General features: G+C 41.9%; 1 protein-coding gene across 2 annotated transcripts in view; it reads left to right on the forward strand.

Annotated features, from left to right (window-relative positions):
* The window catches only part of snd1 (staphylococcal nuclease and tudor domain containing 1), a 179,868-nt gene that overhangs the window by 61,099 nt on the left and 103,498 nt on the right, over nucleotides 1-15,271 (forward strand). For both annotated transcript variants that reach the window (XM_042404023.1, XM_042404022.1), the window contains exon 17: nucleotides 469-578. In XM_042404023.1, the coding sequence (XP_042259957.1) occupies nucleotides 469-578 (110 nt within the window). The remainder of the gene's footprint in view (nucleotides 1-468; nucleotides 579-15,271) is intronic.

The following is a 15,271-nucleotide window of genomic DNA, read 5'->3' on the forward strand; positions in this document are numbered from 1 at the left end:
AAATCTACCAAAGTTGATGTCAAAGGGTCCCAAAGAAACACATACTAGAGACTGGTATTCAGTGGAAATGGGTTATACAGCAGCACTTTGTGCACTCAGGATTGACCTCTTGATGACCAATTATCCACTTAGTGCTGATGGTAGTGTTGTTGGCTAATCCGTATCATGCCACTGACATGCCTTTGTGAAATAGTGTGACTAAAAGATTATGACCTTGACCTGTTAAGAGGGATGAAAAAGATGTCTGATGTGGCATCAGTTGTTGGGAGCATCAGAGGTCCAGAAAATTGCGGATATAAGTGTATTCATTGACTTGTGAAGGGTTTTCTGCAGTTTTTCTTAGCAAATAGGCACAGTGATGTGTTCTGGTCTTGTCTGACTTATTAAGCCAAATTATGGTAAAACTATCTTGCTGTGCTTTTGATTTGCTGCCATGCTAACTCTTGCAATTTTGTTTTCTTTGGCTAGGTATTGAATGTCCACGCAGTTCCAGGAATTTGCCTGGGGGGATGCAGGTGGCTGAACCCTTCAGTGACGAGGCCATGCTGTTCACCAAAGAGCTGGTGCTGCAAAGGGAGGTAAGCAATATAGCAGTTCATTTTTTGCCCCGGTCTCATCATTTCCAATATTTCCAGTACACCTGAAATTCTACATTTTACTTTCACACTTACAGTCCAAGTTTAGTCTGCCTTGTGCACAAGATCATTTTGGTTCAGAGATGTGGGAAGAATTTCTGTGATACTTTTATTAACACTTTATCACAGACTACTTTGGTGCAAACTCAACAAGAAGTCTGCTCTTGTTTGGTGTGATTGCCGCATTTCCAAGATCCAAGCCCATTTAGTTGAGCAACATTAAGACACTGGACCTTATTCACTTTGCTGTCTGGAATTTGTTTTTTAATGAAAAAAACACATTTTTAAGTTGTCTGGACATATTTAAAGATTGGGCCACTGATTTTAATAAGCCGATTAAATTGTTTACTCCCATGTGCTTTATTAAAGCATCTACAGCGCTGTACTTGTACCTTGAAAACTCTGAAATCTCAATAAAAAGCCAAACAAAAGTGGCCACAATCAAGTAGACTACACCCAAAACACACACACACACACAGACATTCTCTCTCTATGTACTCCCAGTTTATGGAAAGCTCACCTGATAATGGATCAGTGCTCCTGGGCTTTAGAAAACTCCGTCCATTGTGTGCCTGTTCATTCACATGCTAATAGGTTTTTATAGGAAGCGGTGAATGGACCAAAGCCATGATGGAACTAGCTATAATCCTGCCACCACTTATCCAGGCCACACACTCCCTCTCTTTTACTCCCCCTCTCCATTCCTATCTCCGTTTTAAAGGGCTTTTTTTTGCGTAGGGTGGCCGACTCCACTGTCCTCTGGTGTTTAATTGTCATGGAAATGATGAAAAGATGTAGCCTTGGCCAATGTTGGAGGTGGACTAGTATAAGTGTGCGTATGTGTGTGAGTGGTGAGCCAGTAATACCACTTGGATCAAGAAAACCTTCATCCAAGCAACAGGGGATTTTGATTGACAGGGATGCAAACCCTCTCCCATGAGTCATTGCAGAGGTGCTGTAGCAGGTACATATTGATATGAATTTTTATTATTTTTACAGACGCGTATATACACACAAATGCATAATTAATCATATTTATAAGGACTGCACAAATGCTCTGCTACGCTCCCGTTAGTCTTTCTTGTACGTGCACAGATTAAATTAAGCATGTGTTATCATGCCTATAACCTTTTCCATCCATACACACTCTGACGCACACACTCTCTCACACATTTTCTCCCTTGCCAGTCATTGGTGGTGTCAGCAAGTTTTTCACAGGTAGGTGGGAGTGAGCAGACAGGACCGAGCCATATAATGAGCCCAGAATGGGGGCTGGTTGGCTAGCTGCACTGACCTGATGTTACGGGCTAATATGAACACATACACACAGTCAAAGGGGCACATTCAAGTAGATAATAACTCAGTTAAGCAATCACACATAGCTTGAGAGCTGTCACCCCCTCCCCTCCAAAAAAAAGGCTAAATTATTACCCAGAAGAAAGTTGCAAGTTGAAAATCGGTAGGTGTCATTCTTCTGGTTCACCAGCTTTGTTAAGACTTCACTGAGCAAATTGGAACACGGCATGGGGAAAAAAAAGTGACATCTCAGTAACACACACACACACACATACACATCTAGCTGGAAAAGAGTCAAATGATCGTGTAATGTTATACAATGCCAGACACTGAAGCAGGATACAGTCACTTGAGAGAAAGCTAGAGAGAAGAGGTGAGAGGAAGTGCAGGAGCACTAACGAGAGCCGAATAAGTTGCAGCTGAATAAAAGATATAATGAAGGACGGAGAGGAGGAACTGGTCCGTGCCATTGATCCATCTCTCCTATTCCCGCAGATCAAAGCGATAGCACCCGAAACAGGTTATTAAGGTGTGTCACACTCAGACATGAATATGGATAATTTGATTTCATTAGCATAAGGTTTCTGCTGTTTATTCATCTCTGAATAGCATTTGATTGCAGGAGCTTTTTAAGATGTTCAGAAGATGGCCTCACGTGAATAACATTTTGATTTGGGTTTTGGTGGCGTATTTATTTGCAATCATAAAATATTTTTCTCACTTACTCAGCTCCACTGCCATTGAGTTTTCTAGGGCTTTGTTGATCTGATGACATGTTGGCTCAATGGTCCGTATTATGACTTTTTTACTCTGTAATTAGCTTTTCTCTCTCTTTCTTGTCTCCTTTTGAAATTGAGTTTGGGTGCGAGCGTGATTACGCTTTTCTCTTGCTTTTGCGCCGCTGTTCGGGTCTCTCTCTAATAGCCTTTTCTTTCTCTGCTTTTCTTTTTTCCCCCCACTCATTTGTCCCTCACTCTCACCTCCCTCCTATTCTCTGGTGTCCAGTCTTGCATCTGACTGACATTTGCTCCTGGCTCTCTCCCTCCCTCCCTGCCTGCCATTTCTCCTTATCCCCTGCTTTCTCAGTTTCTTTCCCTAAACTGCCACACAGCCACATCTTAATTTCTCCCGATGCAGACACGCATAATTAATGTGGCACACAGTGAGGGGAAAGGCCCTGGTTTCTGTCTCCTGTATTTATAAGCCCTCCACCACCACCAGCACCAGCAGCACCCTGTCCTCTCTCCGTCTCCTGTGATTCTCTTTTGCTTTTTTTAAAGATTCCTTTAACTTTCAGACTCCCATTTTTCAAAAAATCACTTTTGTGTTTATCTGCTCTGTCTTCCTTTATCCGTTCCCCCTTTCTCTCTCTCTCTCTCTTCTCTTCCTGTCTGTTTGCTTCTCTCTGTGTGTAGTGTTAATCTCTGACAGACACCGCTCCCGTTCCCAGTGTGGAGCTGAAACAGCAGCACAGAATTCTGAGGAAAAAAGAAAACACATTGGTAAACACCACTCCCCAGACATTTCCCTTTGCTTTTTTGATGTCTTCCATTTTAATTTTTTCTCACCTCCCACTTTCCATTGAGAAAAAACATCCATTCACTATCTCAGTCACTGAGCCTCTGTGTTGATTTTTCTTTATGCTTTTGGGTGGCAACTTCAAAAGCACAGCCTAACCAGGAGGGAGGCGAACAGAAGAATTCTACTGCATTGACGTGTTTATCTAGGATGAGTCAGTTAGAGACGGGAAATAATTGGTGGTGTAGTTTTGTTTAACAAAAGACATAAGTCAGTGAAACAATATTCCCAATGCCTCATCACAGTAATGCACATTTAATGAGTGTCATTCCAAACAAAGAAATCTGATGTCTATGATGACAGTGTGATGCTGGCGTCAAAGTAAGGCGCATCATTCTTCAAAGTTACAAGCCATCCTTTAAAGATCAGCTTCAGCTGGTTTACACATTGTACAGTTACCAGTCACATCTACTTATTTTTTTATTTTTCTTTAGAGTATATAGTTTGGATTAATCTACTCTAACTTCTTTAAATTTTTGTATTAATCAGCACAGAAGAAGCCCTTGATTAGAATAGCTTGGAATGTATATATTTCCGGTTGTATGACTGATCACCAGGAGGGAGCAGAAGCAAGAATAAGAAAAGAGGGTGAAGCAGAGATGGAGTGTTTGATTGAGCAGGGACGAGAGCAGGCTAAGTGGACAGTAATATGCGGTGTACTGTTCCACCTACGTATACTGTCAGTCGTATTGACCTCATTCAGTCTGGGTGGTCTCTCATCTACTGTACTGCCCTGACTGCCTACTCACTACTCTTTCTCTCCCTATCTCAGATACAGAAATACTCTTAATTTTCATTCTCTCACTCATTTATCGGCACATATAGAAAAACATGCACATAAATGATGAGACCCTCGGTTGCAATAAGTCAGATCTTTACATTTACATCTTTTTCACTTTGCCTTTAAGCCCACTGTTTCACTGACATTTGACCCAGGAAAACAAAACAATGTTTCTAAGATTCTTTTTCAGAAACAAAATGTATCTTATGTACTTGTGTTTTCAACTCAAGTGCAGCCATGGTTGAGCCATAGTGCTATTTTATAGTTTGATTGATTATTTCAACTGCTATTTCTTCTTCTTTTCAATTTAGAAATGCTTCATTTCGTCTAAATTTTCGCTGAATTTATAAACTATTAAGATGTTGATCAGGCAAAAAACAAAAGGAAAATAAAATTGGATTAGCAACATACTTACCATAGTCCTAATACAAACACATACACACACACTTACCTCTGTTTCTGTGCAGTGCCAGTTTTCGGTGTCATGTGGTGCGCATGTTGCTCCCCTTTGCATGGCGTCCTAAACTCTGCCCAGACATGCCTAAAAACAGGTCCCCCTGAACTCACCTACCACACCTTGTGACATGAACACCGTGTGCACCATGCTGCCTCGGGTGAGGTTTGGCATAGCATGTCGTCAAACCTGCAGGAAGTTGTGTTGTTGAGCGTTGATGAGTCACCGTGCCGGTGTGGCAACACAGATGTCTCGCTATTGGGGTGCTATACTCCTACAGGTCTTAGAGCTCTCTGCGTTAAAGAAGCAGTGTGTAAGATTTAGTGGCATCTACTGGTGAGGTTGCAGATTGACACCAGATGAATACCCCTCCTAGCCCTCTCTAGAACTAGTGTTTGGTTTGTCTGTTCTGGGCTACTGTAGAAACATGGCGGTACATCATGGCAGCCTCCATGGAAGGGGACCCACTCACTTTTTAGATTTAAAGGGCTCTTCGTAAGGTAATGAAAACACAATGACTCTTATTTTCAGGTGATTATACACCAATAAAAACATACTTATGAATATTATATTCCATTTCTGCCAAGTCCGTTCCACTTGATGCAACTAAATTCTACACGTTGGACCTTTTTAATAGCGGTTCTTGGTGAGCATTTTAATTAAATGCTAATAAACCCCATACCTTTGTAATGTCAAGAGGATTTTGATGTCTGTTCTGTGTGTACGTATGTGGTAATTCTTATTTTACCATTACCGCGCGTATAAATAGGTAACAGTACGGCAATTGGATAATTGAAGTGTTATCTCGTTGTCTTTCTTTTCATCTTTCTGTCTCTGTACATCTGTGGTCAGTGCAACTCACATCTATTCATTTAGCATTCTTCACACACATACAGGCACGCAGAATGCATCCTTCATGCATTTGAGCCTCTTTTATACGTCTTATTTTGCCTTTCAGGGCCGCAGGACAGCATTGGATTTCTCCACAGCTTCCATGCTCTCACATTGATTTCCGATCACGCTTGAATTATTTTGGCATGAGGCCGATTACACTGCACTGAATCTCACAGTCTTTGACAATGTCTCTTCCTCTCTCTCACACACTTTCTTCATTCCGTTGTTTATATTGGCCTTTTTTTGCCGACATTTAGTTGGCTGTCTTTGTTTTATGCATTTTTTTTTTTTTTTACTTGTCTTTCTTTCTCATACTTTGTCAGAGGCATGCAAAATGTGTGTGTGTGTGTGAGAGAGAGACAGACAGAGAGAGAGAGAGAGAGAGAATGAGTACACATAATGAATAATGCATGGTGTGGTTTCCTGGTCAGCTAGACAGACGGTGGGGACGGTGAACTGCCCCCCGGGTTCTTTTTTCCCACCACATACTGTAGTTAAACAAACCACGAGTGCAGAAGGAAGACTCATATCCAAATTACTGCTGCTTTATAGCCACAGACAGGATCTGTCCCCATTCATTCATAAATCTAGCTGAACAGCATAACCAGTTTGGACTATGTTCATCAGATTATGTTTAGAGATATATGCTTTCTACCATATGGCTTATACCTTATTCTCCTGATAACGTTATCAATACTGGTTACACACAAGTATGTTTCAGTGTTTGAGTATAGAATATGACCCACGTGATGTTTTTAACAACTTTGATTGAGTAAATACATCAAAATAAATCCTTAATTGCAAATATTTGGAAAAAAATATCCCCCCAAAAAATGACATAATCACATGAGCCCTTGTTTGTACCTTTTTAGTCTGATATTCTTTTATGTTTGAATTGTTGAGGGTTACACACCTTTGCTTCATGATCCATTTATCCATCCGTCCAGTTTTAAGTCCTTTATCCTGACCACGTGTCACAAATACAACAATAGTGCAGGTTTCTCTGCTAGAGGATTTAGCCTGCTCGGTGAAATAAGGCAGCAGCGGCAAGATAACCAGCAAACTGTACTAGTTTGTAATTTCCATCGAGATAAAACTTGTAATTTAAAGTTTGACCTTGAAATGCACCCCGGTGAGCATAATGTTATAAACCGTAGTTTCTGCTGAGAACTGAACATACATTCGGTTCCCTGCAACAGCCTGTCTGCATTTCTTCAGACTAATTGGTGTCACAGGAAGAGTTCAGCTTCTGGTTTTGCAGCAGTTTGGGACTAAAGTACTGCTCAGCCTGTTTTTGTGTATCAGTGTCACAGCTGGATTGCTTTGTTCCTTGAAAATCGTGAATTATAGCCTGAAGGTGAACAGAGCGACCCACATAAACACATTCACACCATTACGGCGACTGAGAGATAGATGGCCCTGAATAGAGATGGAGAGATGAGAAGAAGGGAGAAACCTGCTCAACGCTTTATCGCCCCAACTCGTTTACGAGGGCGACCTTGTGCTTAGCGTGTGTGTGTGTGTGTGTGCGTGTGTGTGAGAGAGAGATGGAATTGCAACTTCACCGTCCACTCTGATAAGCATACCCTGCAAATAGTGCAAAGACACAGGCACACACTGTGCTCGGGGACCAGCTGAATCCTCTTAGCCTTTTCCTCTACATGAAGGGCACTGCAGTACTCCTCTACATCAATGAGGGCAATAGTATAATGCTCTCGCACACTCACACTGCACTGTCTCACAGTATATTATGTACTCAATGTATTCAACAAATTTTTAAATCTTTTTGTTTCTTGCCCTTTTGTCTTGATATTAGTTGTATTATCTTTTTTTGCCAACTGGAAAAAGCCGTAAAAGTGAGCGATGGTGAGAAAGCAAAATGAAGATATAGGATGCGGGGCGTCGTATGCTTGCATTCCTCGCCAAACAAATTTCTGAAATTATTATTGAACCTGAGGCCAGAATACTGAATATGTTTCAGGGGTGATTGACGCAGCAGGAAAAAACAGGCTTCCATTGTCTCCGCCGCGTCTTTATTTGCCTTTTGTTTGCATTTCCCCCCGGTTATACTCCGGTCCCTCTCACTTAAAAAGGAAAGAGCCAAACTATTTATTGAATTTCGGTCTGACTGTGAATTCTGGAGGCAGCCAGCCAGTTTGCCAGCGGCTGTGTCAATAGACATGTCTTTACCTGTCTTATTGTTTGACTGCTGTTCTTCTTTTGGCTGTTATTGTTTTCCTTCTCGACTAATAAAAAAAAAAAATAGTTTTGTGCGCAGTTATGTTTCATTCTCTCACTTTTATTCCATCAGTCAACACAGTCCAGCTGGTGATGGCTAGAGATGACAAAAAGAGGAAGAGAGCTGTCAAAAAGAAAGGGGTGGGGGTGGGGGACAAAGAATTTATATGTCAAATTCAGAGTTGGGAGTCGCTGTGGCGTATCAATTATGTTATTGAATGAGGCCAGTCTAGTAGGGCACAGTCAGTAGCTCAATAGTTGGATGACAGTTGGACCAATTCTAGTCTTGTTCTGGCTTTCTATCACCAATGGGGTTTATATGAAAGCCTGTGTTAATCACTTACAAGTTTACTTTATAAGCAAATGAATGTGTAGTGGTTAATAAATGAGATGGAAAATGTGGCCAAAAAAATTAGTTACACTGAATTTTCCAACATGAAACATTTATAGATAAAAAGTTGGAGAATACTTCTGCTTTGACTAGAGTTTTTAATCTCCTCGTCTTCTTGTTAAGCCGCCTTTGGTCACCTGATTCTCCTTCATCTTTTGTTCTTCCACATGAGGTAGCTTCATGTTTTTTTTTTTTTTCTTTTCTTATTTCTAAATATGCTGTTATTGTTGTCTTGTCTCACTTGACTGGCGTTTTCATGATCTTCACTAAAGGAACGTTACTACTCGCAAATGCACACACGCTTCTATTGTCCCTTTTGTGTTGTCACAGTTGTCTTTTATTACCCCCGACTCGCACCCCCCCTTAGTGATTTTTTTGTGTGTGCATGTTACTTTCAGTACTTTGAGCCTGACCCACAAGGAAAATACTCTTACACACAGTTGCATGCACACTCTCTCTCACACACACACACACATACCCGAACCCCCCCCTCTCCACCCCCCACCCCACCCCGCTGTGTCGCCTTCTGAGCTGCTGGCCGCTAGGTGTTTGTTATCTAAACATGAACGCTGTTTGACACTGTAACAAAAATGGCATCAGATGCAGAATTAACAGTCTGTTCATATTCGTCATGAGCAAATAAATTCCGTCTTTCACTGATAACATTTTTAAGCAATTTCTGCGTAAAACACGGTTGAAATAAAATGTTGATTATTGACATGTAATGCAAGACTAATTTTAATTAGAATTTTAATGACTCCTCACTGAATTCTCACTGTTGCAGTTTGACCTACATAGTGCTCGCTACTAGAAACAAATGTCCTTCACCATATGTTAGTTGAATCTCTGATGAGCCCCTCTGAGCAAACAGCTCTAGGCCTCTATGCCTTATTGATGCTTAGATTGATCCTATTCTGTTGATGACTGTGACACAACAGCGTAACATATTGACAGTTTTGACAGACACATTCGCATACATCTCTTTGCTGCCTACACCATTCAAACATCAAATACATTGATATAACAAAGCGGCTTATTGATGTTGCTTCCATTGCTTTGCACTCAGTGTCAATTGTAGCTCAACTCGTATCTGGCACTTTACATGTTGGACCTATGTTGAGGAATTATTCTCTCAGTAATCATCACTAACATTTGTGCACGAGGGCAGGCGTGTGTGTGTGTGTGTGCACACAGGCAAGAGCAGAGCATACCAGCCTCTCAGTCGTGCTAATGGTTCCCTTGACAGCACAGCAGTTGCTACGCATCAACGTTGTGTTGGCTGTAGGGTTAGAACACACACACACACATTCGGACGTGCACACACACCATTCAGTCTCTGCGTCTTTTCTCCCACTCTGTCTCTACTCCTTTTCTATGATGGCAGAGTTTACATATGGTTGATGCAGACCAACACACACTCCCTGCTGTGCACATGGAGCATCTTCACTTGTTCCCTTCACCTCGTCTGCTGTGTGTGTGTGTGTGTGTCTCCCTGTTTCACGTCAGTCCTCCGTTACTCGCTTGCTTATTGAGTTGTCAACGTCTGGCCCCTGCTGCGTAGAGGGCACACCTACCCAGACCCGACATCTCCTCTTGTCTCGTCCTTTTTTCTTTCTCCTCTCGCCTTTTCCTTCGCTTTCACAAGACCCCCCCTTTATCTGCGTGTGTGTGTGTGTGTGTGTGTGTGTGTGTATGTGTGTGTACACCTGGCATAAGAAGGAATATAGCTTCAAAGATAAGAATAAATAAGTGCTAAATGAAGTCCAAAAAGAGGAGAGATTTGAAGCAGTAATCCTTTGCCAGCTTACCCCAGCACAACATCCTCACGCCTGCACCCTTATCCCCATCTCAGCATCTCCTTCCATCTACCTCTCCTCTCGTTCCGTTGCTTTATGCCCCTTACCAACAAGAGAGGGGCTATCTAAGCGGCTGTGTCAGCGATCGGTGATCCCCCCCAGCCCCCCCAACCCACCTTTCTTTTCTTTTTTTTCTCTATGTTTTCCCAGAAGAAAGTTGGGAGCATAAAGGGAAGAACAAGCCTGGCAAAATCTTTTCAAAAAAACCAACGGGGATTGGGCTCTCAGCTTTGAATTCAGACAGATAAAGCTAATGGCAGAAGTGGGCGACAGACAGAGAGCCGTGTGTATGTGTGCGTGAGCATAGCTTCAATTGAGGCCAGCTATAGAAATGTAGTTCCTTTAAACCCCTTTGCTGGCTGAATCTCTCTCTGAATGTGCAGGGGTGTATGCAGGGGAAGTTCCAAGAAAGGCTGGCTGGGGCACTGCAGTTTCTTAAAATGTTTTTCGTTGCCAGCTTGCATCTATCTTAAAGTGAGAGAGTTTTGCTGCTGTGTATGTATGTTCAGTGAGGCTTGATTGAAAGGGGATCAGTACTCCCAACGCTTAAATTTCCTTACCTAAACAGTCAAATTTGAACACATCGCAACTCTGACCGGGATAAACCAATATTTTGTTGGCATCCAGTAACTACAGACAAGGTTTTGATTGCCTGTCATCTGTTGCCAAGACTCATGGTAGCTGTAGTTGTCAGGAGATGTTGTTGCTATTAGCACCACGGCCTCTTGTGCTCCTACAGCGCTGACATTTAGCACTAAAGTCTGACACACCCACAGACACAAAAAAAGGCTCACTTCTGCATAGATTTTATACGGCTGCTCCATATTGTTCGTCTGCCACCTCATCGCAACTCGTTTGCCACTTTTTTCGCAGATAATTGACACACATGTACATTCTCACACACGCACACACACACACTCTCACTGAGTTATTATCTCCTGGAACAATACTAATAGATGCATGTACTGCTGTGAGCAAACAGTTTGTGCCTCTGCTGCCAACAGAGTGGGAGGGTGTACGCTTGCCAAGTCTCTTCTACCCTGAGACTCGTCTATTCCTCCTCTCCTCTCCTCTCTCCCACCAATTATAAACCCAGAGCCACCTTTCTTTGTCTACCCTCGCCGTATTTTCTTCTTTTCCTTTATCATATCCCTGATTTGCTCGTCTACTCCCTCTCAATACTCTTGCACCAGTCCCTGTCTTGTGGCAGCAGTCCCTGATGTTTACATTCTTAGAGTACATTCCCAACTATGGCTCACAACTTGGTTTGGAGTCAAGTTAGTGCAACAACAAAATAATAATACTAATAATGATTGATGGACAAACATAAGCCTGCATGCATACGTACGTCTTTGATGTGTCTGGTTGAGTTTAATTAGTCGGGAGTGAGGGACGCGATATCGTCGAGGGGAGAAGAACAGTATAACCGGCCGTCTAATTATCGGCTCCCCCGTCGGGCAGGTACTCGTGTATCAGCCGGGCCGACGAGGTCACACTCAGCTCGAGGCTACGCAGAGCCTCTGATTCACCTTTTTTGTGGAAATTTTCTTTGTGATGAAATGATTCGCACAGCCCTGAAAACAATTATCGTTCAATGAATCTACCGTTTTTTTATAAAAGCACAGGAAATAAATCCATCCGGACGCATACATCTTTATACCTGACGTAGCTGTAGACTTACTATTATTTCTCATATGACGAGATCCGTCCTGACACCGGAGGATCGGTTCCATTGTAATCGTGTTAGAAAATTAAATTCACCGATCCTTTTCTCAAAGCGGAGCCTTAAGCCCTCTCTAGAGCTAGACGTTCATATTTTGTAATTTCCTCCTCTGTTTCTAAATGACGCACTTCTTAGGTAGTCCCGGTGTAGTTTTAGAAGATCTTACAAAGTTAAAGTTTTAGTGTTGTCTGACATTAATAAGCAGCTACTGGATTTAAATGTTCTCTGCTGTCTGTTTCCTCGGATGACATACGCTTTGATCAGTTTTTTATGCGGAGGTGGCACAGTTAGACTGGCACAGGCTCACCTGCAGTCACTCATGTACAAGCTCTTTCATATAGACATCCGTATTTCAAGTGTTTTATTACAAAGGGTCTCGACCCAAAAACCACTGGAAATCCGACAATAACTAAATATTTAAAAGTCCAACTAGATTTATTTGAGGTCAGAATTAAGGGGGGAATGAAAAAAAAAGGAATAAAGTAAATGTTTACAAACAGTCTTTATTATCTCACTGCTGCCTTTAGATCTGCCAGCAAACCGACATCCTTTTCTATTAAGTAAGGACTGTATTTTAAGCAAGCCCTTTTGGAGACACTGTTTATTTGGGATCCATTAAAACTTGTGGCTGGGATCAGCGCCTGGACCCTGCCGCCTCATAAAAACAGCTTTTAAGCTTATTTCCCCTCCCTCTCTGTTTTGAGTATCCGGGAGTTGAATCCATGTTTTATACCACTTAGATTAAGTAATGAAACAGCCTGACAAATACCCCCCCCCCCGCTAAATAATAAATACTCCAGTTGGGGCAAAAAAAAAAACTATCTAGAATGCCGCGATGCTTCACTCGTTCACTGCAAACAGAGGTCGGCTATTGATTTGTTTGATCTTTTTAAAAAAAAAAATCACTGCTGACCCAAATGCACACACACACACACACGCTTAAACACACACACACACAGCAGTTTGCTGCAGCGGCTGAATAATTCCGCCACCCCATGAAAACCGCGTTTCAACCCAAGGATGCTCTACGCAGCTCGTCAAAGCTTTCATCTTGACGTTGCTTTCATGTGCCATTCTGTGCTCAGCGGTGCCCATTTTCTCAGCAAGTCTTTGACATTAGCACACTGCTTGTTATCTTGGAAGTCCACATCGGTGTAAATTCACGATTCCTACGGTTTGTACAGAACGAATACGGATCTCTCCTTAATGTGTCAGATAGGGGCTTTTTATCTATCGCGTTCACCTTTTCAATTCTCCATATTCCTGTCTTTATTGCTCCTTTTTCCCCCCCACACACGTCTTGCCCATCTTTTTCACTCTCCTTTTGTTGCCCACTTCTCTCTCTACATGCACCCTTTTCCCTCTACCGTTGTCCTCCTCTGACATACTAAATCAGGGTATCATAGATAATGTGTCGTTCTTGTTTATCCACCTTGCTTAATTGCCTTACATTGGTCTTTTGGTCTTTTTATCTCTGCTTCCTTTCTTTAGCGATGCAGGAGGCCATTACACTCATTCTCATCCTAGAAAAGATGAAATCACCAGAACCCTTTCTGTAACCCTAAAAAAACTCGCCCTGCTTGTTTCATGGAATATCAAGGATGAAAGGCTTCATTTTAACTCTCTGCCCTTAATCTGTACATGCAGCATAAACGCAAAGGTTTTCTTATCAACACCCTTGTTTTGTGTGCTTTCTTGTTTATCATAGACTCTGGATGCAAGTGTCTGGTTGGCTGACGAAATCACAGGAAGTGAGGGAGGTTTCACACTCTAGTCACTTCAGTAACCTGTATTTACTACAGTATACTGTTCAGTTATTGCTGCTTCTGTGGCTAGAGATTCGAAAGGCTTGATGCAAAGGATTTGGAAACTGTATTGTCAAAGGATGGGTCCACTGTTTTCCATCTCAACCCTGTTTTCTTTTGTAATATTTATAATTGTATGTAACTAAAGCTGGCTTCAGCTGCAGCAACCTCTCATTGTGCTTAAACATAGTCCATATCAGCACAAACACAGCATTTAAGGGATTTGAACTGTGCAGTTTTAGATATATTCTCTTTTGTTTGTTTTTATGTATGTTTCTGAGTGAATGACGACTGATCCTGAACACAGCATCCTCGGTGTTGCTGCGTCTGGGATGATGATTTCTCTTCAGGCTGTAAATCTCAACAAAAGCAGTGAAGTTAATGGTCAATAGCTTCATTTTTTTCACTCTCTGTATATGTGCTTGCTTTTGTGTGTGTGTGTGTGTCTTTATTTCTGTTTGCGAGCACACAAAAACCTCAACACCTCCTCCTCATGTATGTGTCAGTCCCCCGTTCGCTGCTCTCAGTGGACATAATTTACTACACACACACACACCTCGGCCTCAAATACTGGACGAGATCATAAAAGTAAGGCTTCATCGTCTCTGGTTGCTAAGAAAACACAGGAATGTTTTTCACCCTCCAAAATGGCAACTAAGTTCGTCTCACACAGGGAATAACACACTCGAGTGGTCCTCCGCATGGCAAAAATAACACACACACACACAACCCACCTTCCATTCGGTCTGTCTCTGTATTAGCAGCAAAATCTGTTAGCATGCACCTATTCTACACTAAAGCCTTGATAGTACTGGGCTCAATGCCAACAGTATACTGTGATGAAAAATTTTCCTCCGCCTCTGTTGACCCCACTAACAACAAATCATACCACCAGCTGGTCACTGAATATGGCTATTTACATCCATTTCCACACGGTTTAAGTCAGATGCACCAGTAAATGTCAACCTGCCTTTATCGTTTTCAATCCACCAACATCTTCCTGAATTTCCTCACCTTTCCCAAATTTATGTGCCTTGATATTCTAAATGAATATGTATAATGCAATGTATATAAATTATATACTCAGCAGAGAATGGGTTATTTATTTAATCAGCAAAGACAAAATGACAAAGCCAAATATTTAAAATAGGGTGACATCTGAATTCTGTATCCCATCCAGTCCCTTTTATTTGACACTGGGGCCAAAGAACTCTCTGGCCCTGACTCATGTTGACTCACAAGGCAGCATGCTCCCAGGCCTGCTTAGAATAGCTTCCTGTCTGCTCCACTAGCACACTGCTAGTGCACACACCAAAATCCTAACGCATGCACCCTGTAGTGCACACACTCTGTAGCATAAACTAGTGATGCAGATTTTAAGCTGTTCCGTCAGTCGATCAGCTATGTCAACTCTCAATAGCTGATACATCGTAAAAGGTAATAAAATACATAATGCATGATGACTTCAAGCAGTTTAAATTGGCTAATTTGCAGTGTAATCCAAGTAAATCAAGTATCTGAATCATAAATTGAAATAATACTGCCACTCATAATTGCTGCTCCTGCATCCACTACACTTGTCCATATTTACCTCATATCCAAACAGACTTTCACAGATTA

The sequence above is a fragment of the Thunnus maccoyii genome, chromosome 23 (genome assembly GCF_910596095.1).
Source record: "Thunnus maccoyii chromosome 23, fThuMac1.1, whole genome shotgun sequence".
Taxonomy (NCBI): Eukaryota; Metazoa; Chordata; class Actinopteri; order Scombriformes; family Scombridae; genus Thunnus; species Thunnus maccoyii.